This window comes from Schistocerca nitens, chromosome 5 (assembly GCF_023898315.1).
Source record: "Schistocerca nitens isolate TAMUIC-IGC-003100 chromosome 5, iqSchNite1.1, whole genome shotgun sequence".
NCBI classification, from domain to species: Eukaryota; Metazoa; Arthropoda; class Insecta; order Orthoptera; family Acrididae; genus Schistocerca; species Schistocerca nitens.
In genome coordinates this window covers 501,259,783-501,286,005 of record NC_064618.1, presented here as the reverse complement: position 1 = coordinate 501,286,005, position 26,223 = coordinate 501,259,783, and the positions used below count along the sequence as shown (strand labels likewise).

General features: G+C 41.2%; 1 protein-coding gene and 2 non-coding genes across 3 annotated transcripts in view; 1 reads left to right on the top strand and 2 right to left on the bottom strand.

Moving 5' to 3' along the window:
• LOC126259785 (armadillo repeat-containing protein 6 homolog) overlaps positions 1-26,223 on the top strand; it is a 108,938-nt gene that overhangs the window by 23,346 nt on the left and 59,369 nt on the right. Inside the window, exon 2 of the mRNA XM_049956793.1 lies at positions 5,056-5,698. Coding sequence (XP_049812750.1) covers positions 5,056-5,698 — 643 coding nt within the window. The remainder of the gene's footprint in view (positions 1-5,055; positions 5,699-26,223) is intronic.
• Positions 15,710-15,784, bottom strand: Trnai-uau (transfer RNA isoleucine (anticodon UAU)). The gene has a single exon. It is a non-coding gene; the product is annotated as a tRNA-Ile (tRNA).
• Trnai-uau (transfer RNA isoleucine (anticodon UAU)) lies at positions 16,150-16,224 on the bottom strand. The gene has a single exon. It is a non-coding gene; the product is annotated as a tRNA-Ile (tRNA).

The following is a 26,223-nucleotide window of genomic DNA, read 5'->3' as shown; positions in this document are numbered from 1 at the left end:
TTCAAGAGCAGTTCAGGAACTTTTGGACATTTTCTATCCACTAGGTAGCAGAATGCATCAAGATGACTGGGACAAGGTCGTCAGATCACTCACAGGACCATGCAGAACGAACTCGAGCGCTGCAGCGAGCGACAGAAGAAAAAGTTTGAAAGATCTCGGAAGCAGACCTACAAGGCGATTCCCGACATGTCACACACAGTGGTCAACCTCACTGAACAACAATTGACTGAAGAGGAAGTGTCTGTTCTTCAAAAAGGAGGGAATTTCGCTATCATCCCGAGAACTACACCTATCGAGGACATCATTGCCAACACCGAAGTGGCCATTTGGACCCTTCCTTGTGAAAGGGTAGAGGATATACGCACTGAAACAGCCAGGATACTGCGCCGAGCGAAACCACCAGCTTGCAATCTGAAGAAAAAAGAGGTACAAGCCATTAAGAATCCCAACGCTGACAAGAGTATATTGGTACTGCCTGCTGATAAGGGGAATGCGACTGTCGTAATGAAGACCGAGGATTATGAGCAAAGGATCCGAGACTTATTAAATCCGACGGTGTACTGAAAACTAAGCGCAGATCCGACGCAGCATATCATACGGAATACGAATCGATTAATCAAGGCATCTTCTCTGCTGGTGGACATACAGAGAAACCTGCACAACATAAAAGCCCTACCACCTCGGCTGTTTGGATTACCCAAGATCCATAAGAACAACATTCCACTGAGACCAATTGTTAGTGCTCTTGGCTCACCAACGTATGAACTGGCAAAAAACATGGCCTCTCTGCTCCAATGACACATGGGGAAGACTAACACATACATGAAGAATTCAGGACATTTCATTGAGAAGCTGAAGGAACTGAAACTTACACCAAATGACATTCTGGTCAGCTTTGATGTTGTTTCTTTGTTTACAAAAGTGCCACACAGTGACACTGGAGCACATCGGTTCCATTTTCCTGCAAGACATCACAAAGCTCTTCCATGCATGTCTCATCACGAGCTATTTCACGTGGAATGGCGATTTCTACGAACAGCTGGAAGGCGTCGCCATGGGTAGTCCTCTTAGTCCAGTGGTGGCCAACTTCTTCATGGAACAGTTTGAAGCACAGGCACTGGACTTGGTGACTTGCAAACTTAAGGTGTGGGACAGGTATGTTGATGATAACTTTTGTTGTGGTGAGCTATGGTGAAGAACTGCTCGGTGACTTCCTAAGACACTTGAACAGCCTCCATGCCAACATAAAATTTACCATGGAAGTAGAATTGTGAATACATAGAAAGAAGGATCCTTTATTGTATGATTATATGATAGCAGAACAAACACTGGTAGCAGTTACTTCTGTAAAATATCTGGGAGTATGCGTGCGGAACGATTTGAAGTGGAGTGATCATATAAAATTAATTGTTGGTAAGGCGGGTACCAGGTTGAGTTTTATTGGGAGAGTCCTTAGAAAATGTAGTCCATCAACAAAGGAGATGGCTTACAAAACACTCATTCGACCTATACTTGAGTATTGTTCATCAGTGTGGGATCCGTACCAGATCGGGTTGACGGAGGAGATAGAGAAGATCCAAAGAAGAGCGGCGTGTTTCATCACAGGGTTATTTGGTAAGCATGATAGCGTTATGGAGATGTTTAGCAAACTCAAGTGGCAGACTCTGCAAGACAGGCGCTCTGTATGGCGGTGTAGCTTGCTCGCCAGGTTTCGAGAGGGTGCGTTTCTGGATGAGGTATCGAATATATTGCTTCCCCCTACCTATACCTCCAGAGGAGATCACAAATGTGAAATTAGAGAGATTCCAGCGCGCATGGAGGCTTTCAGATAGTCGCCGGGCGCTGATAACCTCGCTGTTGTGCGCCCTAAAACACTAATAATCATCATCATCATCAGATAGTCGTTCTTCCCGCGAACCATACACGACTGGAACAGAAAAGGGAGGTAATGACAGTGGCATATAAAGTGCCCTCCGCCACACACCGTTGGGTGGCTTGCGGAGTATAAATGTAGATGTAGATGTAGAAAAGGACAAAAAACTGCCATATCTAGATGTGCTGATCACAAGGGATGGCAAAAACCTGGGACACAGCGTATATTTAAAACAGACACACACAGACCGATACCTGCACAAACTATCAAACCACCACCCGAGCCAGAAAAGAGGCATGATTAATAGACTTGTAATGCGAGCAGGACGAATATGTGAGCCGCAGCACCTCAGATGTGAAATGCAACACTTGGAATGTGTTCTGATGAGCAATGGGTACTCCACAAATTATATTAGAAGTGTAACAGAGCCAAACACTCTGCGAAGTAAGGAATCAGAAAAAGAAATGTCTGGTACGACCTTTCTACCATATATTCCCAGAGTGACAGACAGAATCGGCTGTATATTGCGCAAACATGGCATAAAGACGATTTTCAAACCGACAAGGAAGATCAAAGAGTGTCTTAGATCGGCAAAGGAGAAAAGGGATCCACTTGCAATGTCGAGAATATACCATATACCATATACCATGCACATGCGGAAAAGTTTATGTCGGAATGATGGACGATCAATCAACACCAGGATCAAAGAACATAAGTGACAGTGCAGGTTGGGGCAGGTGGAGAAATCGGCCATGGCAGAGCATGCACTGAGTAAGACTGACCATGTAATAAAATTCACCGACAAGGAAGTGCTGGTTGTAGAGAAGCACTATCACACACTCTTGTTCAGAGAAGCTGTAGAAATACAAAAACACGCAAACAGTTTCAACAAGAAAGAGGGAAGCGTTAAGATAAACGGATGCTGGCTTCCCGTGCTGCAGGGAACGACAGTCGCAGGTAGCAAGAGGTGAACCGCACTGGAAATGACAGTGGAGAAGCCCTCGGACATTGGCGCGTCAGGTACATATAGTCTGTGGCTGCGAGCTCGGCTCCAGTTCACCACCGGCAATGGAGGGTGAAGCTTTGACAATGCCAGCCACTCGTGCTGACGAAACGTCAGTAAGATCATTAGATGAATGTTGGCTGAAGACCCGGAACAGAAGCCAATAGGTAGTTTGTCAACAAGTGGCCACAAAAGCTTTAACAATTTTATAAAGTCTGTTATGACTGGTGCTTTGTTGAGAAGATTGTTTTGAGTAGGTAATTCATTAGCCTGTCCCACTTTGTAGACTGAGACAGAATATACTTGTATACTCATAACAATGTTCTTGTACATTGGAAAAAAATGGTACTGAGTATGTAGCACCTGTGGTTTTCAGAATTATTCTCTAACTTCCCTGTAAGACTGATCTCTCAGGATGGTGAATGTGTCCTGTCACCACAGGACTTAATGAGAAAATTGTTTGGTTAATAGTTTCCAAGAGTAGAGAAATTTAATATGTAGTGGTAATGTTTTTAAACATCAGTGTTAATGGGTCAATCCTGTGGAACTTTTATACTGTCTTTTGTAAACACAATAGCAAATGAATAAAATATGAACAGTGTTAGAGATTAATTCTGTACGTATGTGTAAAATGTATTTTGTTGTCAAGCTGTGAATACTGTAGCATTTCCTTTGCTTTGTTTCTGTTGTAGTTCCTTGTCAGTTGTTTCTTGACCTACACATGTTTAAACTTAGGTTTTACGAGGGCAGTTCAATAAGTAATGCAACACATTTTATTTCTGAAACAGGGGTTGTTTTATTCAGCATTGAAATACACCAGGTTATTCCCCAATCTTTTAGCTACACAACACTATTTTTCAACGTAATCTCCATTCAATGCTACGGCCTTACGCCACCTTGAAATGAGGGCCTGTATGCCTGCACGGTACCATTCCACTGGTCGATGTCGGAGCCAACGTCGTACTGCATCAATAACTTCTTCATCATCCACGTAGTGCGTCCCACGGATTGCGTCCTTCATTGGGCCAAACATATGGAAATCCGACGGTGCGAGATCGGGGCTGTAGGGTGCATGAGGAAGAACAGTCCACTGAAGTTTTGTGAGCTCCTCTCGGGTGCAAAGACTTGTGTGAGGTCTTGCGTTGTCATGAAGAAGGAGAAGTTCGTTCAGATTTTTGTGCCTACGAACACGCTGAAGTCGTTTCTTCAATTTCTGAAGAGTAGCACAATACACTTCAGAGTTGATCGTTTGACCATGGGGAAGGACATCGAACAGAATAACCCCTTCAGCGTCCCAGAAGACTGTAACCATTACTTTACCGGCTGAGGGTATGGCTTTAAACTTTTTCTTGGTAGGGGAGTGGGTGTGGCGCCACTCCATTGATTGCCGTTTTGTTTCAGGTTCGAAGTGATGAACCCATGTTTCATCGCCTGTAACAATCTTTGACAAGAAATTGTCACCCTCAGCCACATGACGAGCAAGCAATTCCGCACAGATGGTTCTCCTTTGCTCTTTGTGGTGTTCGGTTAGACAACAAGGGACCCAGCGGGAACAAACCTTTGAATATCCCAACTGGTGAGCAATTGTGACAGCACTACCAACAGAGATGTCAAGTTGAGCACTGAGTTGTTTGATGGTGATCCGTCGATCATCTCGAACGAGTGTGTTCGCACGCTCCGCCATTGCAGGAGTCACAGCTGTGCACGGCCGGCCCGCACGCGGGAGATCAGACAGTCTTGCTTGACCTTGCGGCGATGATGACACACGCTTTGCCCAACGACTCACCATGCTTTTGTCCACTGCCAGATCACCGTAGACATTCTGCAAGCGCCTATGAATATCTGAGATGCCCTGGTTTTCTGCCAAAAGAAACTCGATCACTGCCCGTTGTTTGCAACGCACATCCGTTACAGACGCCATTTTAACAGCTCCGTACAGCGCTGCCACCTGTAGGAAGTCAATGAAACTATACGAGACAAAGCAGGAATGTTTGAAAATATTCCACAAGAAATTTCCGGTTTTTTCAACCAAAATTGGCCGAGAAAAAAAATGTGTTGCATTACTTATTGAACTGCCCTCGTAGTTTTGAAAAACAATTATAGAATAAATATATGTAAGTGTGATATAAAAATGATGGTATTGTGCATTCTTTAGTAATTCATACTTCTCTTTTTACAGGGTGTAGATTTGAGCAATGTAGTAAAAGAGCTCATGGAGAATACACCTGCAGATAGTTCCAAGAAGTCTTTATTGCATACAATTAGTCGCTTAAAAGGCCTTTTAAAAACAGATACAAAATTGCCTGAACTTTGCCAAGAACTATCAGAATTGAAAGCTGAATGTGACAAAGATCTTGCCCACAAAATTCTGGCTGGGAAAAATGGAGCCTATGATTTATTAATAAAAGTTTTGGAGTTGTATGAAACAAACAGGGATGTGACTCTTGTAACACTTGATGCTATGATCTCCTTAATGACTGGGCAACCTGATCTGTTAGATGAAAAAGGCACTAACTTGATAATCAAATTTCTGAAAGAGCATATTGACCTAGGCACACAACGCCAGGTTTTACAGTGGACGAAGCAGTGTTGTCTGAAACATGAAAATAACAGACAAAATATTTTTGATCATGATATAGTCAATATTTTAAAACAGTTTTTGGAAAATGGTGCATCTAGTGCTTTGTTGATAAGAGATGTATGTTCTGTCATAAAAGCTCTTGTTGTGGATGATGACATCAGGGTGGAATTTGGGAAGGCTCATGAGCATGCTAGAAGCTTTGCAAATGAAATTCTAACAATAATTGTGGACTTACTGAGAAGTGAGTGTGCCTTCATTTATTATTGTTTTTAATCCTAGCTCTCTCTCTCTCTCTCTCTCTCTCTCTCTTTGTGTGTGTGTGTGTGTGTGTGTGTGTTTGGTACTAGTATGGTAGAGGGAGATGAGATCATACATTTGTTTTGAATTAACATTTTGGTTGACAGAAAAGTAGCAACTGATTTATTTTTGCAACTATTTTATACTGTGTATTTATTTCTTTTACATTAATCATATTGTTACCAGACTAGTTCCTTTTGGAAGCTATACATTGGTGTAACCACTGTTTCCACTCTGTGTAACATTTGTGCAAGCTTTCGACTTTCAGTTCTGCGATTATCCTCCTACATTGCGATCAATGATGTGAAAATGTTGGTCTTTCACAATGTTTTTTCAAAAGAATGACTTACTCTTTACTGAGACATAACTATTTGAGACACTGGACTCGCATTCGGGAGGACGACGGTTCAATCCCGCGTCCGGCCATCCTGATTTAGGTTTTCCGTGATTTCCCTAAATCGCTCCAGGCAAATGCTGGGATGGTTCCTTTCAAAGGGCACGGCCGACTTCCTTCCCCATCCTTCCCTAATCCGATGAGACCGATGACCTCGCTGTTTGGTCTCTTCCCCCAAAACAACCCCCCAACTATTTGAGCGAACTGGAGTGCAATGAAAATCCATTTTTCTCATTCTTTTTTTTTTTTTTTTAAAAAAAAAAAACAAGTAACCTGGTTGAGTGAAAAGACCATGTGATGGGAACATTGTCATGGTAGAGCATCCGCCTGTCTTCATTATGTGATACTCTCTGAATCACAGTTTTTTTGAGTATTTTATTGACTTCATTGTAAACTGTTTGCTTCACAATTTACTACAGAGACACAAACTATTTGTGAATGAGCCTCATACTGCTGATAAAATGAAAGTGAACTGGGGCTGTTTCCTGACTTACACATTTGAGCTTCTTCAGTCAAGGTGTTTGGACAGTGTGTTACCTTGAGTTTGTGTTTTGTTTCAAGATCATACCTAAGAAAGAATGATTCTGTACCAGTGATAGCAGTCCTGAAGAAATCACAGGCTGCCTTTTTTATTCTGCCAGAGAGGTTCTGCCACCCATTCCTCTAATTGTCTTTTGGTCCACTTTTTATGTCCATTGGCACCATCTTGTAACAGATCTTTCTTGTGTCCAAAAATCTTGAGTTAAATTGTGAGAAGGGACAAACAGTTAAATTATTTTAACTTGATATTCACAAGCCTCAATGTTTGGAAAATGTATCGACATCACAAGACGTCTTTACCATTCCATATTTTTATCAATTTTCTATGTTGAAGGCTTTATGAATTCCAAAAGTGTTTTACACCATCAAAAAACTTTTGCTCTTAGTAAGGAATTTTACTCATTGCGTGACAGCATCAGTCAATCTCACAGATACAGCTATCATGGCCAAAAATTTATGCCTTCCTCAAACTACAAGTAATACAAGGTGGGAAAAAACTTTACGGGCCTCCATAGTACTCACCATTAGCTACAACAAGCAGTTGGAAACTGTCAGCAAATGCTTCTTGTGGAGTTGGTTGACATGCTGTGGTCACGTGGTGTTGGATATCTGCACAATTATAGGAGATGAGACCTGGTGTTACCAGGCTGGTTCAGAGACCAAGGGATAGTCAATGTCGTGGTTTCATCATTTTTCCCACCTCCCAAAACAAAGTCATCTCTCAAAATCCAAGATCAAGACAATGTTAATTGTCCTTTATGACAGCGAGGGTTCGATCCATCATGAATTTCTATATGGCGGTGATAGTAAAGATGACGAACACCACATCACTGACTGTCACTTGGTCTTTGGATTTTTTTGGTAGCACGAGGTCTCATCTTCTTTAATGATGCAGATGTTCAATGACGTATAACCACAAGATTCCACAAGAAGCATTTCCTGAGAGTTTTAAAAATCTTTACAACCAATGTCAGAAGTGTGTTGTAGCTAATGGTTATTATTTTGTAGGTCAGTAGAGCATTTTGTTTGTAACTCTTGTTTTCTTTATTTTCTGAGACCATTCACTGAAATTTTCAGAGGCACCTTACACATTAGTACACACAGGGGAGGGGGTGGTGAAGAAAAAGTGCACCATGAAGGTGGTGGTGGTGGTTAGTGTTTAACGTCCCGTCGACAACGAGGTCATTAGAGACGGGCACCATGAAGGAATTATCTGAATGAGCTGGAAGTGAGATGTTTATACAGACAAACAAATGATTACAGTTTCAGAAAAACTGGATGAGCTATTCAAGAAAAAGAGCTTCACAAATTAAGCAAGTCAGTAATGCGTTAGTCTACCTTGTGCTTTGGCTTGGCATTCATTGATAGAGTTGTCGGATGTACTCATGAGTGACGTCATGCCAAATTCTGTCCAACTGGTGCATTAGACCATGAAAATCCTTAGCTGGGTTGAGGACCCTGCCCATAATGCTCCAAAAATTCTTAATTGGGGAGAGATCTGCCAACCTTGCTGGCCAAGGTAGGGTTTGGCAAACGTGAAGACAAGAAGTAGAAACTTTCGTCATATGTGGACGGGCATTATCTTACTGAAATATAAGCCCAGGATAACTTGCCATGAAGAGCAATAAAAGGAGTTTAGAATATCGTCAATTTCCCGCTGTGCATAAGGATGCTGTGGACGACAACCATGGAGGTCCTGCTATGAAAAGAAATGGTGCTCGTGATCACCACTCCTGGCCCTTAGGCTGTATGAGAGGCGACAATCAGGTTGGTATTCCACTGTTGTCTATGTTGTCTCCAGACATGTCTTTGCCCTGGAATCTCATTGAATGGCGGATTGTCTTCAGTGATGATGAGTCCTGCTTCGAAATGAGCCCCGATGACCAGCAAACTCATTTCTAGAGATTCTCTAAATGGCAGTGGGATACCAACATGACTGCCATCCCTCATATGGCCCAACAACTTAGGAGTGATGATTTGAGGTGCCATTTCTGTTCCGTAGTAGGACTGCTTTGGTTGACATCTATGGCATCCTTACAGCACAGCACTGCATTGGCAATATTCTATGCCTCATTTTGTTGCCCTTCATTGCAATCCATCTTAGGCTTACATTTCAGCAAGATAATGCCCGCCTGCATACAATAAAGAATTTCTACTGACTGTCTTTGTCCTTGAGAAACCCTACCTGTCCAAAAGAACAGATACCGTGTCTATATACTTAAGGCAATGACAGCCAATGATCCCTTCAGTGCAGATGCACACCAAGCTCAAACACTTAGGGGAATCGGCAAGATGCCATGAATAATCAGGGTAATGAGCAGGAGCACTACATCAGCAATGTGTGGGTAAGTTGAGAATTTGGCTGTGAAGGTTGGCACACTGGGGTAGTCCATGCAGTTGTGTTAACCACTGTGTGTATTGTGTAGTGGTTAACACATCTCCCTAGTAAATAGGAGACCTGGGTACGAATCTTGGTCCAGCACAAATTTTCAACTTCTCTTTGATGAAAATTACTGTCCACGTGCAGCTAATGTCTTTAATTCTGGTGTGTCTTGAGTCAATAGAAAGGCAAACAACTGTGTACATAAGGGCCAGAGGTAGACCAATGCATTACTGACCTGCTCAGTTTATCAAGCTGTTTCTCCTGAATAAATTATCGGATTTTTCTGAAATTGTAATTGTTTGTTTGTCTGTACATGTACATCAAATCTACTGGCTTCTGCCTCATTTGGATAACTCCTTTGTGGTGTGAGTGTGGTTTCTTTTCCTTTTTTTCCCCTTACACTGTATTTACAGAACTGATCAGTTACAAGATTTCCAGCACATCTTGGACTACCTTTGATCTCTTCCTTCAGTAGTGAGCATTATTGAACAATGTTGATTCAGTATTCAGTTTGTGACCTAAATATGTAACAACCATACTTGCATTATTAAAAAATAAATCAAGTGATTGATGTGTGTTCAGACAAGAACTGATCCAAGTACGGAACACTGAGAAATGTGTGAAGTTGCTGTGCTCCTATCTTTTCATATTGTGTAATAATGTAAAGTGACTTTCTGGTTTGTACAGCTTGAATAGAAGTTCCATCAACTGTACAACCTCTGTCATTCTGTGATTTATTGAACACTGTACGATAGTCTACACCAGCATTTCTTAATCTTTGCTATAAGTTAATGGCTTGTTACTGTCCACACTTTTATTGTAAACCCCTGTTTTTTTTTCTTTCTGTAGTATGCTTTTACTGCTACTTTTATAGACTGATTATTTGCAACAGAAATGACAATTACCTAAAATAATATTTATGTGATTCAAAAACTAATTTCAAAATTAATCCAAAATTCCTTAAAGCAACTTAAATTCAAAGTAATATAATAAGACAAGGTTTTGAAATTTAAATTTAAATAGATGATTGGTATCATACATGTTTTTGCAGATTTACTTAATATTGATCTTTATGGATGAAAGTCGAATTCTCGTGACATGTCTGGTATTAAGTCTGTAGCCATATCTACTTTTTCTTCAACATAAGCTGAGAACACAGTTTCAAAGATATGTGGTTACAAATGGTGAAAAATACCAACAGACCTTTTGTGATGTGAGGATATTTCTCTTTAAAACTGCACTAGGCTTCCACTAATAGCATTTGTTAAAATTTTTCTTGTAATGATGAACGAGATTTCAGTTCAGTAAAAGCTTTGTATTCTGCTGACATGTCAATGGTCGTGTATGAACAATAAATAGGTTTTTAATCATCAATTCACTTTCATTTTTAGTCTGTTGTTTGTTTGGAAAATACTAATAACAACTCCTCAAGACTATCAGGTGTTGAATAACTTCTTCAATAAATGCCTCCCCTATTTCAACCCCTTCCTCTTTTAAAAAGCCTTTTGTTATTGGGAAGCAGTCAAACTCCTTAGAGTACACACGAATAATTCAAAATTCTGTATTTTTCTTGTAAGCAAGAATTTTTTCATTAGCAGTAAATACGATTACTTGCTTGATTTGAATTGTTAAATGAATGTCTTTGATACTTCTACATCTACAGCTAAACTCTGAAAACCACCATGAAGTTCATGGCAGAGAGTGCGTTTCATTGTACCAGTTACTGGGGTTTCTTCCCAGTCATTCACATATAGAGTAATTAATTTAAGCTTGTCCTCACGATCCCAATGTGAGTGACATGTAGGTAGTTGTAGTATATTCATAGAGTCGTTATTTGAAACCAGTCCTAGAAACTTTGTTAGTAGACGTTTTTGATATAGTTTATGTGTACATTCAAGAGTTTGCCAGTTCAGTTTCTTTGCATCTCTGTGACACACTCCCATGGGTCAAACAGACCTGTGACCATTCATGCTACCCTTCTCTATATATGTTCAATATCAACTGCTAATCTTATTTGGTACGGATCCCACATGCGTGAGCATTATTCTAGAATGGGTCACATGAGTGACTTGTGAGCAGTCTCCTTTGTAGACTTATTGCACTTTCACAGGTAAACTGAAGTCTAAAACCTGCTTTACCCACGAGAGAACGTAAGTGATAATTCCATTTCATCTTCCTACAAAATGTTACATCCAGGTATTTGTATTAGTTGCCCAATGACAGCTGCGATATCTTGATATTATAATCATAGGATACAACGTTTTTTTCATTTTGTGAAATGCACAATTTTATATTTCTGAACATTTAAAGCAAGTTGCCAGTCTTTGCGCCAGTTTGAAATCTTATCAATATCTGATGGAATATTCATGTGACTTCTTTCAGACAGCACTTCATTATAGATAAGTGCTTCATCTCCAAAATGTCAGAGGTTGCTATTAATATTGCAGACAACCTTACAGGTAGGGCAACCAGTGCTATAAGTACTCATCTTGGGTATTAATAAACCACTACAGCTGTATTTTGTTCTTTATTATTAGACCACTACTGATTTCATGGTACCAAAAGCCACATCTTCAGGTGAATATTTTTTAGTTTAGATGTTTTAATTATATGTTCACCTGAAGACATGGCTTACAGTGCCTCTAAACCGATACCGATCTAATAACGAAAAACAAAATACAGCTGAAACAGTATATTGATATCCAAGATGACTATTAATATTGTCTGCGGGATCATTAATATACAATATAAACAGCAAGGGTCCCAACACACTTCCCTGGGCCATGCTCGAAATTACTTTTTCATCTGATAATGATTGCCCCATCTAAGATAACCTGCTGCATCCGCCCTTCAAAAAGTATTAAATCCAGTCACAAATTTCTTGTGATACCTCATATGATTAAACTTTTGACAGTAAGCATAGGTGTGGTTATGAATCAAATGCTCTTCAGAAATTAAGAAATATTTAATCTACCTGAATGCCTTGATTCAAAGCTTTTTCTATGTTAAGTAAGAAATATGTGAGCTGGGTTTCACATGATGGATGGTTTTGGAATCCATGATTGTTGGCATGGAGGAGGCCATTATGTTTGAGATACCTCATTATGTTTGAGCTGAGAATATGTTTCAAGACCCTACAACAAATCTATGTCAGTGATATTGGTTTGTAGCTTTGTGGATCACTTCTACTACCATTCTTGTAGAAGGGCGTGACTTGTGCTTTCTTCCACATACTAGGCAAGGTTTTTTGTTTGAGGGGTATCATGATAGTTACAAGAGGGGCTAACTCAGCCTCAAATTCAGTATAGAATCTGGTTGGGATTCCATCGGGCCCTAGAGCTTTGTTAAGTTGTAACGATTTTTAGCTGTTTCTCAACATCACTGACACTAATACTTATTTCACTTATCTCTTCGGTGGTATGAGGATTAAATTGGGTCAGTTCTCATGGGCTTACCTTTGTGGAGGACCATTTGAAAACAGAATTAAGAGTTTCGGCCTTTGCTTTGCTACCCAGAATCACAGTTCCTGTCTGATTCGCTAAGGACTGGATACTAACTTTGTCATCACTAACAGTCTTTATGTATGACCAAAATTTCTGTGGGTTTTTGAGAGATTATTTGACAGTATTCTGCTGTGGTAGTCATTGAAGGCTTCGTGCATTGCTCTCTTGAAAGCCAAACACATGTCATTCAGCATCTCTTTGTCTAGTCCTATGCTTTGTTTTAATCCTATCATGCAGCAGTCTCTGTTTCTTTACATTCACTGCATGCCATGGAGATTCCCTTCCACTATGAACTGTTCTACTGGGAATGTATCTATCCAGAGTGTGGTCAACTATTCTTTTAAGCTTGAGGTATAGTTCGTCTACATTATCCTGCCCTGTTCTGGAAGTTTCAAGTTCCTCGTTGAGATATGGCGTTACTGATTTTTGTCTAGTTCACTGAATATATGTACAGGGTGGTCCAAAAGTCCGGAAACACCCTGATAAAATCCAAATGGAGTAGGAAACAAGGAAACAGAATCCCTACACACGAGGAACTGGAAGGGGGAAACTTTATAGGCTATGCCACCAACATGGCGGCCATCTTGAAAGCCGCCATCTTGGATTCAACTCCAAAATTTCAAATGGGAATGCGGTCATGTGACATATCAAACAGATGGAGAATTTCACCAGAAAAACAATGCCTTTGTTATTTTAAACATAGCTTTATTCATTCTCGGGTTATAGCCAGTTACATGTGGCAGCGGTGGGACGCACGGCAGCATGTGTGTTATGTGCCGAAGAGACATTATACTGATGTTACACAGTCCCATGAGACCACCAACAGTCATAGGAATGGCTCGATATGTTGTCCATTATGTTGGATTGTTAATGCTATCCTCCGAACCCAGTCCTGATGAACTTTGACCAACACATCTGGCTGAATTTGACCATACGCATCAACAATGCACTGCTTTAGATGATGCAAATCGCGTATTTTCACAGAATAAACCAGTGCTTTGACATGACTCCAAAGATAAAAATCCAAAGGAGTCAAATCTGGTGAACGTTGTGGCCACTCCACAGCACCCCTACGACCAATCCACTTTTCAGGGAACTGCACATCCAGGTATGCTCGCACATTGTGCCCATAATGTGGTGGGGCTCCATCATGCTGGAAGAATTCCGGAAATGTCCCGTCCTCTGTTAACAAAGAGGGAAACACTTCTTTATCCAATAACCTCAGATAACCGTTGGCTGTTAACGTACCATCAATAAAAAAAAGGTCCGACGACTTAGGTAACCCACACACCACACCAGACCATCACTTTTTGTGAATTGACCGTTTTGCAAGTGTGGATTTCTGTCGGACCAGTATCTGTGATTCTTCTTGTTCACTTCGCCATTGATAAAGAAATTGGCTTCATCACTGAACAGTACCTGATAGGGGAAACGTGGGTTTATCTGCAGCTGCTGTGTCACCCATTCTGCGTACTGTACCCGACGGTCTGTGTCATCCTCGCCCAGGTGTTGGAGCAGCTGACTTTTGTATGGGTGTCATTTGTGCTGCGACAAAATTCGCAGTATGGAGGTACGTCTAACCCCACATTCTTGTGACAGGCGACGAGTACTCCGTTGCGGGCTCCTGCTAAATGATGCCAACACGCTCATTGTTGTTGCTTCATCGGTGGCGGATTTTGGTCTTCCAGCCTTAGGCTTATCTGCGACAGAAACTGTTGCTCGGAATTTGGCCAAAAACTTGGCAACTGCACTGTGAGTGATGGGCTGTCTGGTTGGGTGACGACTGTTGAAATCCTCAACAATGACCCGTGTGCTTCTTTCTCCTGATATCAAGATGATTTCAATGCATTCTTCATGTGTTAAGGACATTTTGTAAACTGTAAATAAGGAAATAATGATTAAAATGTTAGCATGAGTAAATGATACCTAACAGTTAAACGTATGTAACATATCAGGCACGGGATAGTCACTTTGCACCGTTTCAGACTCCATTTTCGGACTTCTCAGTACGTAATACTGCCGCAAGTAATTGGCTATAACCCGAGAATGAATAAAGCTATGTTTAAAATAACAATGGCATTGTTTTTCTGGTGAAATTCTCTATCTGTTTGATATGTCACATGACCACATTCCCATTTGAAATTTTGGAGTTGAATCCAAGATGGCGGCTTTCAAGATGGCCGCCATGTTGGTGGCATAGCCTATAAAGTTTCCTCCTTCCCGTTCCTCGTGTGTAGGGACTCTGTTTCCTTGTTTCCTACTCCATTTGGATTTTATCAGGGTGTTTCCGGACTTTTGGACCACCCTGTATATATCTTGTTTCAGTTATCCTTTGTACTTTAGTGATCATTGTTGCCACAACTGTGTCATGGTTACTGATACCAATTTTGATGTGGACATCCTCAAATAGCTCAGGTCTATTTGTTGCCATTAGATCCAATATACTCCCATCATGAATGGGGTTCTGAATTATCTGTTCTAGGTAGTTTTCAGAGAAGCCATTTAGTAATGTTTCACAGGACATTGCTCACCACTAACAAAACTGTTATTTATATATGACGGTAGTATCTGTTCCTGAAAGAACAGTTCCCCTGGATGACCATGCAGCTCTGCTAGAAATGAAATGATAATTAAATGGACACCCTAGCTGCAAACAGGCGTTGATGTACTTCATTGGGGACATGTTGAAAATGTGTGCCCCGACCGGGACTCGAACCTGGGATCTCCTGCTTACATGGCAGACGCTCTATCCATCTGAGCCACCGCAGGCACAGAGGATAGTGCGTCTGCAGGGACTTATCCCTTGCACGGTCCCCGTGAGATCCACATTCCCAACATGTCCACACCACTACATTCGTAGTGCGCCTAATAGATGTTTGCCCATCATACTCATTACTCGTGGCAGATTAATCTACCAAATCCCATACGAGTTCGGGCATAGTGTGTGCGTTCGCACAAGAAGGTCAATGGCCGGGAAGCCATATTTTAATTATATATGACGGTAGTATCTGTTCCCGAAAGAGCAGTTACCCTGGATGACCATGCAGCTTTGCTAGAAATGAAATGATAATTAAATGGACACCCTAGCTGCAAACAGGCGTTGATGTACTTCATTGGGGACATGTTGAAAATGTGTGCCCCGACCGGGACTCGAACCCGGGATCTCCTGCTTATATGGCAGACGCTCTATCCATCTGAGCCACCGCAGGCACAGAGGAAAGTGCGTCTGCAGGGACTTATCCCTTGCACGGTCCCCGTGAGATCCACATTCCCAACATGTCCACACCACTACATTCGTAGTGCGCCTAATAGATGTTTGCCCATCATACTCATTACTCGTGGCAGATTAATCTACCAAGTCCCGTATGAGTTCGGGCATAGTGTGTGCGTTCGCACAAGAAGGTCAATGGCCGGGAAGCCATATTTTAATTATATATGACGGTAGTATCTGTTCCCGAAAGAGCAGTTACCCTGGATGACCATGCAGCTTTGCTAGAAATGAAATGATAATTAAATGGACACCCTAGCTGCAAACAGGCGTTGATGTACTTCATTGGGGACATGTTGAAAATGTGTGCCCCGACCGGGACTCGAACCCGGGATCTCCTGCTTATATGGCAGACGCTCTATCCATCTGAGCCACCGCGGGCACAGAGGATAGTGCGTCTGCAGGGACTTATCTCTTGCACGCTCCCTATTAGGCGCACTACGAAAGTAGTGGTGTGGACATGTTGGGAATGTGGATCTCACGGGGAGCGTGCAAGGGATAAGTCCCTGCAGACACACTATCCTCTGTGCCCGCGGTGGCTCAGATGGATAGAGCGTCTGCCATGTAAGCAGGAGATCCCGGGTTCGAGTCCCTGTCGGGGCACACATTTTCAACATGTCCCCAATGAAGTACATCAACGCCTGTTTGCAGCTAGGGTGTCCATTTAATTATCAAAACTGTTATTTTCCCCGTTGATTGTTGGATGATTAAAGTCTCCACTTATGATTAAAGTATGATTGGGGATCTTATGTACAAACAAAATGAAGTTTTCTCTAAAGTTTTTTGTTATAGCAGAAGATGCAGAAGATGAGTCTGGTGGGAGATAAAACGATCCTGTTACCATTTTATGCCCACCCAAGATACTGAGAAAGTGTGGTCGACAATGGAGTGCAACACTGAACACTGGAAGCAGGTTTATTATGAACACCTGCATACAACCAGAACAGAACTGAACTCCTGGATGGAGAGGACGGCTATTTATACGAAAATTAATTATTCCAGGATATATAAACAAGAGAAATTTCCAGAAATGATAATTGCTAGATTACAAATAGTTGCTAGCAGTCAGGTATGAAGTAGCAACCCACAGCATGCCAGCCAACGACACAAACTGCTGAGCCGCACTGCATGAACCACAGCTCACGGCATTGCTCCCTCTCCTTGAGAAACGATGACTCACTGTTTCAGAAGTTCGTACTGATGCTGGTTACAGCACACCAGATATAGACATGGTCAGTGGTACTCTGCTTGACAGCGCTGATAGATGGTCGCGTTCTGCTCGTGTCACATCCTTTTCACTATGATGAACATCGGAGATAGCACCTCCCATCAAAGCTTTGTGATTGTCGAGTCAGTCTCCAGTTTCCTTGATTGAGGAGACCTCGTCATTGATCTTCCCATTGGAATGTAGTAGTAGGATTTCACACAGAGGACATGAACATCAGTCTGATATGAATGATTAACTAGAACTCTGATAACATCTGAACCTTCATGGAGAGGTAGACAGTTGCTCAACCAGAGAATTAAAAATGCCCTTTGCTGCCTTGATAAGAATTACAGAGGGCAGCATATTAAAATATGTCACAATAAAATTATTTTTACTAAACTGGATCCTTGAAAATGTTGGAGTCTTGAGATGTTATAATGCCCCCAAGGTAACTGCAGCATATGCTTCTGTTGCTGGCATTCCTCACAGTGGCTTACATAGTGTCTAATGGATCGGTAGGGGCCTAGACAGTGATACTTGTGACTGATTCTGTGTAGAATCTTCACAAATCCCAGATGACCAGATGTAGTGTGTCATCGAATATTTCAGAATAGTAGGCCATAGATGAGGCAGGATGTACAGCAACTATTTCTGCCCCATTGGATCGTAGTCCACTGATACCATGTTCTGTTCATTAATTGGAATTCTTCTTTGCTCAGTTCCTTTTCCTTCAAGCCTTTTAAGGATTTCAGCAGTGCTGGATCTTCCCTCTGTTCAGCAGCAGTGTCATTTAATGCAGTGATGATTGAGATTTCATCCACACTACTGTGTTCCGCCAAAATATTCCTTGAAAAGCAGTCACTATCCTTGTGTTTGCATCCCCATTTTTCTTCCACTTTAATGTTGTACGCTAATGCCTGTCTTGTCAGTTGACCTGACAAATCCTTCCGGCTAGGCACCCAGCATAGAGAATGGCGATTCTTCACAGTTACAGAGAGCCGAGCGGTGACACCTTCGCTTTAAATGAGGGTAGCTGTTGGGGAACCGTGAAGCATCGATAATGCCAGTAAATCATTATTAGAATTCAATTATTTATTCACAACATTTACAAGTTGTCATTCTTCTGCAACAGCCTTGGCTGTTGCTAATTCAGCTGCGTGTTGGATTCTAGCTGTCATCCGTTGAGTCAGCTCAGTGTTTGCACACCCAGGAGGTGAAGTCAGTGACCCTGGTGGCACAGTGGCTGACTGTGAGTGGGAGAGCAGCTGCCTGGGGTGAAGTTGTTCTCATGCTGGCTGCAGAGTGTACCCAGTCCCACTCTGAATTCTACAGTAACCCCGATGACCCATCCATGATGTACCAGGCGTCAGTAGTTGTGTGGTCAGTTGATCTCCTCCCTACTGCTGGTTTGTTTCAGCACCCGAAGATGCCTGAGTGTTGAACAGGAAAGTGGATTCCAAGAGGCCCTATTGCTGGCTCCTGCTATGAAGTCGGGTATTGGCAGCACTCTGCAATATGGTGTTGTCAGAAGATAGCCAGTTTCTCCATCAAGGAATGGTTGGCGGCAAGTAGCCTGAAGTTCATTCGGTGAAGGCCACCATCTTTCACTAGTTCATAGACTGTGCTGGAGCATGTAGGACATAGATTCACTTCAGTATCATAATCATGGAATCGAGTGCTACCACTATGAATTCCACCAATCGGTGGAACAGATAAAGTTTCTTGCAACTTGCTATACAAGTTACCAGGTATGCTTGTCTCGCTTCCTTTGGTTTTCCGTTTTCCATCCTCCTTTTCTGCTGAATTCTAGTTCCTTACTTGGCAGACAGTCCCATCAACCTGACTCACCTGCAACATAATGGCTCGCTTCCTGATTCCACCTCTCTCTTGCATGACTTGAATTTGCATGAGGCAGTATGGATGAGTTTTAATAAATTTTTTTTCAATTTGTACCCCTTACTATTCTGTGCCTCAATACAATGGTGAATGGTTTGCCAAATAAATATGACCGTAACTCCTTGATGACCGGCACAACTGCAAGGCACTCTTTCTAGATTGTAGAGTAGTTCATCTTGGACTTGGAGAGCTTTCTGGTAGCGTAAACTATCAACTTTTCAGCACCTTTCTGAATTTGTTCTAGAACTGCACCTAAGCCATGGCTGCTAGTTGTGGCCTGAAGTATTGGTTTTGCTTTTTTGTCTTACAGTGCTAGGACTGGAGAAGATGTCACTGTCTCCTGAAGGAGACTAGAAGATCACTCTTGCACAACGCTCCAGGAAAATTTGGTGTATCATTGCAGTATTTTCTGCAAGGGGTGTGTCTTGGTACAGAAGTCCTTAATCAGTCATCAGTAGTACAAGCACATTCTGAGAAAACTCATCACATCACGAATGCGTCAAGGAGTCAGAAAATCTACTCTTATTTTATCTGGGTTGGGTGGTGAAGACACACTCTTTCAAATTCAAGTAGAGGACTTCCGCCTGAACACAGTTCAACGTGACTATCAGAAGGCTTAGATGTTTTACAAATGCCTTCAAAAAAATGACAGTGCCATCCAGATAGCAAATACATCTTGTCAATTTGAGGTGTTGAAGCAGGTTGTCCATCATACATTTGAAGATGGTGGGAGCGTTACACGAGCAGCATAACTTTGAACTCATATAGGGCATCAGGTGTTATGAAGGCTGTCATTTTCCTGACAAACCTTTCCAACCTTGATTAGTTTGCAGCCTGTCTGCATGTGCATAGTTGAGAAACACTTTGCCCCTTTTAAGCAATCTATAGAGTTTTCAATGCGTGGCAATGGTAAACATCTATTTCGTGACGTTCAGTTGACAGTAAATGCAGAAATGCCATATGGTTGTCGTCCTGCTTCTCAAGAACCACAGGAGAAGGCCAAGTCTCAATGAAGGTTCAATGACGTCACCTTGCAGCATCTTCTCCACTTCCTCCTGGATTATCTGTCATTCAGCCGGCAACACTTAACGAGTACTCTCTAATTGGTGCTTGATCCTCAGTGTTGATACGATGTTTTACCATGGGTTGCATGGTGTGTATGTTGTCCTCTCTGGATTTGAAAGCATCCAAATATTGGCACAGGACGGATACACTCACCCATATAGCTTCTCAGTTATGCCAGATCCTATTGGTAGTTAGGTAGCAGCTTTCTCCCCAGTGTTGTCTGTAGTCATAGCAGAGCAAATTTCTTATCAGAGGCACTAAGCTGCCCTTCTCAGATTGATTAGGCTGCCCATATTGTGTGTACCTTTAGGAATGAGTTGTGGACGCGTGTGTCAGTTAGTGATTCGAAGTTCTCCTTGGCCACCTGCATTGCTTAGGACTGTAACTGGCACATAGATTTCTTTTGTGAGCTTGAGTAGCTTTTTGAAACTAACAAAAGCTTCACGGTTTAACCGAGCATCTCAGTGACTGGAAAGTGCCTTGATGATGATAGCAGGATAACGTCTTTAGCACCAAACAACTGCCAGAGTAATCTCAGTTCCATGTGCATGTTGGAACTGCTTCGTCATTGTGGAGCTCTGATCTTCAACAGCCTATAACTGCTTGTAATGCCTGCAAGAAGGCCCATCCGAGAATAACAGTGTGATTAATTCCACTAAGTGACAAATTTTAATGACTACATTCTATCATTGATAGTTATTTTTGCACTGTATGTTCCTATGAGCTGGACATATTTCCCATTTCTGACTTTCAGCACAATTGCTTTTGTATCACAGAACAGTCTTCTTTAGTGAACGACAACAAGCATTCGACATTACAGGAAAGAAAACTCCCAAGAGACTAACACCCATGCAGATTGGCCATTGATGATGGTAGTATTGAGAAGTATTGAGATTTCATAACAGTTGGTAATTGTCATCCTGGAGGATTTTCATCTGTGGTGGCCTCCCTTGCTAGATGGTTACATCACCAAGTTTGCTTGAATTTGGCGACCAAGCAAGTGGCTGGTACCTCTTTACAGTGAAGGGAATGGCTGTTATGTGTTGCGGACTGACATTTTCCAGGTTATGGCAATGGGATTTGGCCCACAATTTGACTATTAATCATTTGCAGTTGACTGGTGTGAATGAAACTGTTGTGATGGTTGACATTCGGCATCAAACTTGTCATTAAAAATTATCCTCCTTTCTCTGCAGTAATGTACATGTCCAGGGTGCCCACACTGGAAACACAATGGCCTGTTGTTTGTGTCCTCCAAATGTGTGTTCCTTTGCAGGAGATGAATGTATCGGAGTTAGTCGGTTGCTTTGTTGTTGTTTGATGGCTGTGCAGTAAGTCTGAGCTGGCCAAGTCCATTCTTCCTGGTGCATTAGACTGGCTGTGGAGGTTGGTGCTAAAGATTGACACACCTCTTCTTCAACATTGTGTATTATCTTCTGACATATGGGCCCAACAGTCATGGCTGCTATGTCTTACTTGCTTGGTCTGACTGTTATGGTTACCATAAAGTGCTGCAGCACTTCTCTCCTACCTGGCGTATGAGGAGGGAAAGGTCGTGGTGGTTTTCCAGAACTGCCATACGCACAACATGTATGAGACGATCATACTTTTTTCATCAGACCCTTTTCTGTTGCATTTCCTCAATGTGCTGGCACCACTGGATGAATTCTTTGCTGGGATGTGCCATCCAAGTAAAAGTACCCACTTGTCAAGCATATCATGTCAACTACTCTGGGTATTTGGCAACCCAGTTGCCTCCTTTCAACTGTTTCATTTGACCGTGACCTGCATCTCTGGAAAACACTGAGGGATGCCTGATATGCAGCTTACTTGTTGCTGTTGTGGAATCCAATAGGTATCATGAATAAACATACCTTGGACACTATATACTGCTTGTATTCTAGTTCCTATTTGTGTATGCAACTGCTTTTACATTGCCTGATTAGTGTCATGGTGATGTAGATGTTTTGAAGTACCCAGCGTTTCTACCAAACAGTGTCACATTGTAACCACTCTCAAGTCCAAATCCAAAAGGAGGATTGTCGGCGAATTACAACACTTAGCACTGAAAGCTCGTTTATTACAAACACCAACATACAACCAGAACAGAACTCATCCCTAGACGGAGAGTGCTGCTGTTTATACAAACACAGAATATTCCAGAATATAAAAACATAATAACTTTCATGAAACTTCTAGGATTGATAGTTACTAACTGACACCACTATTGATTACACAAAATTTGTGTCCTGCAACCACACTCTTTCCCACATTCTCTCTCGCTCTCTCTCTCTCACACACACACACACACACACACTCACTGAAGTCATTAATGTTACACTCTGGAACCTATTGTTTACTATTATTTGTTACTGCTAAATTGATAGACCCAGTGGAAGATGTACCTAGGAAATCCCTTGTTGGAGTTTTGACAGCAAGAAATGATCTATACTTAAGAGTAATGGGTGTATGAGATTCGTAAGCAGACAGGATGAACAAATATATCTATACTAATAATAAAGTTGTAACACTGTCATGGCTGTCTGAACATCCTTCACCAAAACTACTAGACAGAATTTCATGGTGTTTTTACAGGCAATTTGAGCATAGCTTGTGTCACTGTATAAGTTTTAGTTAATCAGAATTGGGTCATGGGAAAAAATTGTGATTTTTTTAAGTTTTACTAAAACTGTCTTGTCTGTCTGTACATCTGTCATTTGTTGGAACACACGCTAATCTCCAAACCTACTAGATGAAATTTCATGGGCTTTTCACTTGTAACTTGGGCATAGCTTTGGGCACCACATAGGCCTTATTTAATCAAAATTGGGTCACAGAGAAAAAGATATTGTGAGTTAAGGCTTTATCTAAAACCATTGTATATGTCTGAACATGCTAATCTCTTTCATTGGGTTTTCATGGGTAACTTGGCCATAGCTTGGGGCACCATACAGACTTTATTTAATCAAAATAAGATCATAGAAAAAAAGATATTGTAACTGAAAATTTTATCCATACTACTGTTATAAATGTGAAAGTGACTCTCTGTCTGGTAGGTTTTCATGACTAACCCACTGAACTAATTTTGATGAAATTTGGTAGGGAGGTAAATTGAACCCTGTGGAAGAACATAGGCTGCTTTAGAAAGTGTGTAGTACAAGATACTTTTTGATTTGGAGAATATTGTGCGAATTAGGGAAAAAAATTACTCTTTGAAAAAGCTATTTACTTTTTGGCATTTGATCTTTATCAGATTTGTGAAAATGCTTTTATTGGGTGATAGGTGCTTGGTGATATGGTTCAATGTAAAGAATAATATGCTTATATGATCTTCAGTGTGCTTAATCCATACTACTACACTATTTGTTGCGTAATATACACATTGTATAATGTGTTGCTACTTCATTAGCACAGCGTGTAGATGCACACTCCTGCACATGCCTCGCTCTACACACTGCTCAGCAGCAATGCTGCACATGCTGACACATTGTGTATTGGAACAGCTTGAGAGAGTGAGAATGGGGTGCACATCATGAGCTATGCTTATCCAAACAGGCAGACATGTGAGGGCAGCTGATGTTATTGCTTACTTACTCACTATCCCTCAACGTAATGAAAAAACTACTGATATGTGAACTCAGTTTTGAGTAACAGCTAGTGAAATAATAAATATGTGGAGAAGTTTGGATGAGAAGGGAAAGAAGGAAGTAAAGTAGATTAGGGTTTAACATCCCATTGATGATGAGGTCATTAGAAGCAGTGCACAAAACCTGATGTTCAAAAGAATCATCCAGGAATCTACTTTATGCAGCTCAGGGAAGTCATGAGAGGACAGTCAAAGCCCAGCTCAAAAGAGAGACACTGCTGATAACTAGACTTGACTTGACCCTCTGTATTTCTTGCTTTTGAAATTAAGTATTTGAGTGCACAATATTCTCCAGTTTTTTCAAAAAAGTGGTACAAATGCATGTTTTTGCCATGAGATGCACACCATGACTTACGTTGTGTGCAAGCATCAGCTATAAACATATCAGACGAATAGCGGAATGTGACTCATTGAGTGTATGTTATATCCCAAATGTCTGAACTACAACTTCATGTTTGAGGTCATGCCAGATCACTGCCATATTGTGTAGTCATTGTAAGTAGATTTTATAGCTTATTGGTGGAAATCACACTTTTCTCAAGCAGCATTAAGGAAATTTTTCAAAATTGTAATTAATTTATGTGACTGAAGACTGCTACAGTTGCATAAATATAACTTCTTAATGATTTATACAGCAGATAAAGGAAAAATTGTGTTCAATTCATAGGTGTAGCTGAACACTAGAGATTTTGCTGGGCATGGTTTTATTGAAGATGGAATGCCCTTGCACCCCTCCAACCATTTAACAGGACATAGCTGGCCGGTTGTATTGACACCTACATTTCAAGGTGGACAATAAAACTACAGTGCAATTTTGCTTTTTTGACGCATAAAAATTATCATGGAAGATGAAAAAACTGATAAGTGACTGACAAAGTCTTAGGGACAAGAGACTAATGGAGGTAACGTCTTGGACCTGCTGGTGACAAAAAGACCCAGACTTTTTGACTCGGTGTAGAACAGGAAATTGATGATTATAAGGATGTTACAACTTCACTGAATATGGTTGTAAACAGGGGTACAAAGAGAGGTAGGAAGGTCTTTCTGCTTATCAAGAGCAACAAAAAACAGATTTCAGATTACCTGATAAGTCAGCATGAAAATTTCATCTGTAGCATGAACAGTGTTGAGTATCAGTGGTAAAAGTTGAAGAGCATTGTACAATGTGCTTTAAATAGGCATGTGCCAAGAAACATTGTGAGGGAAGGAAAGACTCACCATGGTTTGAAAGTCATATTAGAAAGCTGATACCTCAACAAAAAGAGCTTCACTGCAAATTTAAATGTAGCTAAAGCCTCATAGACAAAACAACTAAATCGAGCCAAAATTAATGTAAGGAGAGCCATGCATGAAGTGGTCTGTGAATTTAATAGTAAAATTCTGTCTGTCGACTTGACAGAAAGTCCTAAGAAGTTTTGGTCTTAGGTTAAATCAGTAAATGAACCAAAGCCACCTGTGCAAACATCTGTGGCCATAATGGCATAGAAATGGAGGATGACAGAGAAGGCTGAAATACTGAACAGGCCACTAGACCTGACAGACTGCTAATACAATTTTACATGGAAAATTTGAAACAACTTGCACCTCTCCTAATAACAGTGTACTTTAGGTCTCTGGAGGAATGAAGCATTCCTGAAGATTGGAAAAAAGAATAGGTCATTCCCATTTTCAAGGTGGTCATCAAACAGATGCACAAAATTATAAGACTGTATCTCTGATGTCAGTCTGTTACAGAATTTTGGAATTTGTTTTATGCTCATGTATTACGACATTTCTGGAGACTAAAAAATCTCTTCTCTAGGAATCCATATGGATTCCAAAAACAGTGATTGTGTGAAACACGGCTCGCCTTCTTCATCCATGAGACTCAGAAAACTAGATACTGGCACCCAGATATATGTTGTGTTCTTTGACTTCCGTAAGGCATTTGATACAGCTCCACACTGCTGCTTATGAACATAATATGACTGTATGGAACATCAGATAAAACGTGTGATTGGAGTGAGGAGTTTCTAGCAAACTAAACACAGCTTGTGTTTCTCAATGGAGAGAAATCTTCAGGCATAAAAGTAACCTGCACCTACCCCAAGGAAGTGTCATAGGCCCATTATTTTGTGCAGTATATACAAATGATTTAGTAGACAATGTCAGAAGTTCCATGAGGCTTTTCGTGGGTGATGCTGTTGTACACAGAGAAGTCGCAATACTAGAAAATTGTGCCAAAATGCAAAAAGACTTGCAGAGGATCGATGCTTGGTGCAGGGAGTGGCAATTGGTATTCGGTGCAGGGAGTGGCAATTGGTATTCAACGTAAACAAATGTTAACATATTGTGTGTGCATACAAGTATGTGTACAGAGAGATTTAAATTGAAACAATAACTTAAATCTAATAGCAGATGCTAGATTGAATTCATTGGAAGAGTCTTCAGGAAGTGTAGTCCATCAACAAAGAAGTTAGTTTACAAAACACTTCTTTGACCAATACTTGAATGTTGCTCATCAGTATGGGGTCCGTACCAGATATGATTTATAGCGGAAATAGAGAAGATCCAGAGAACACAGCACA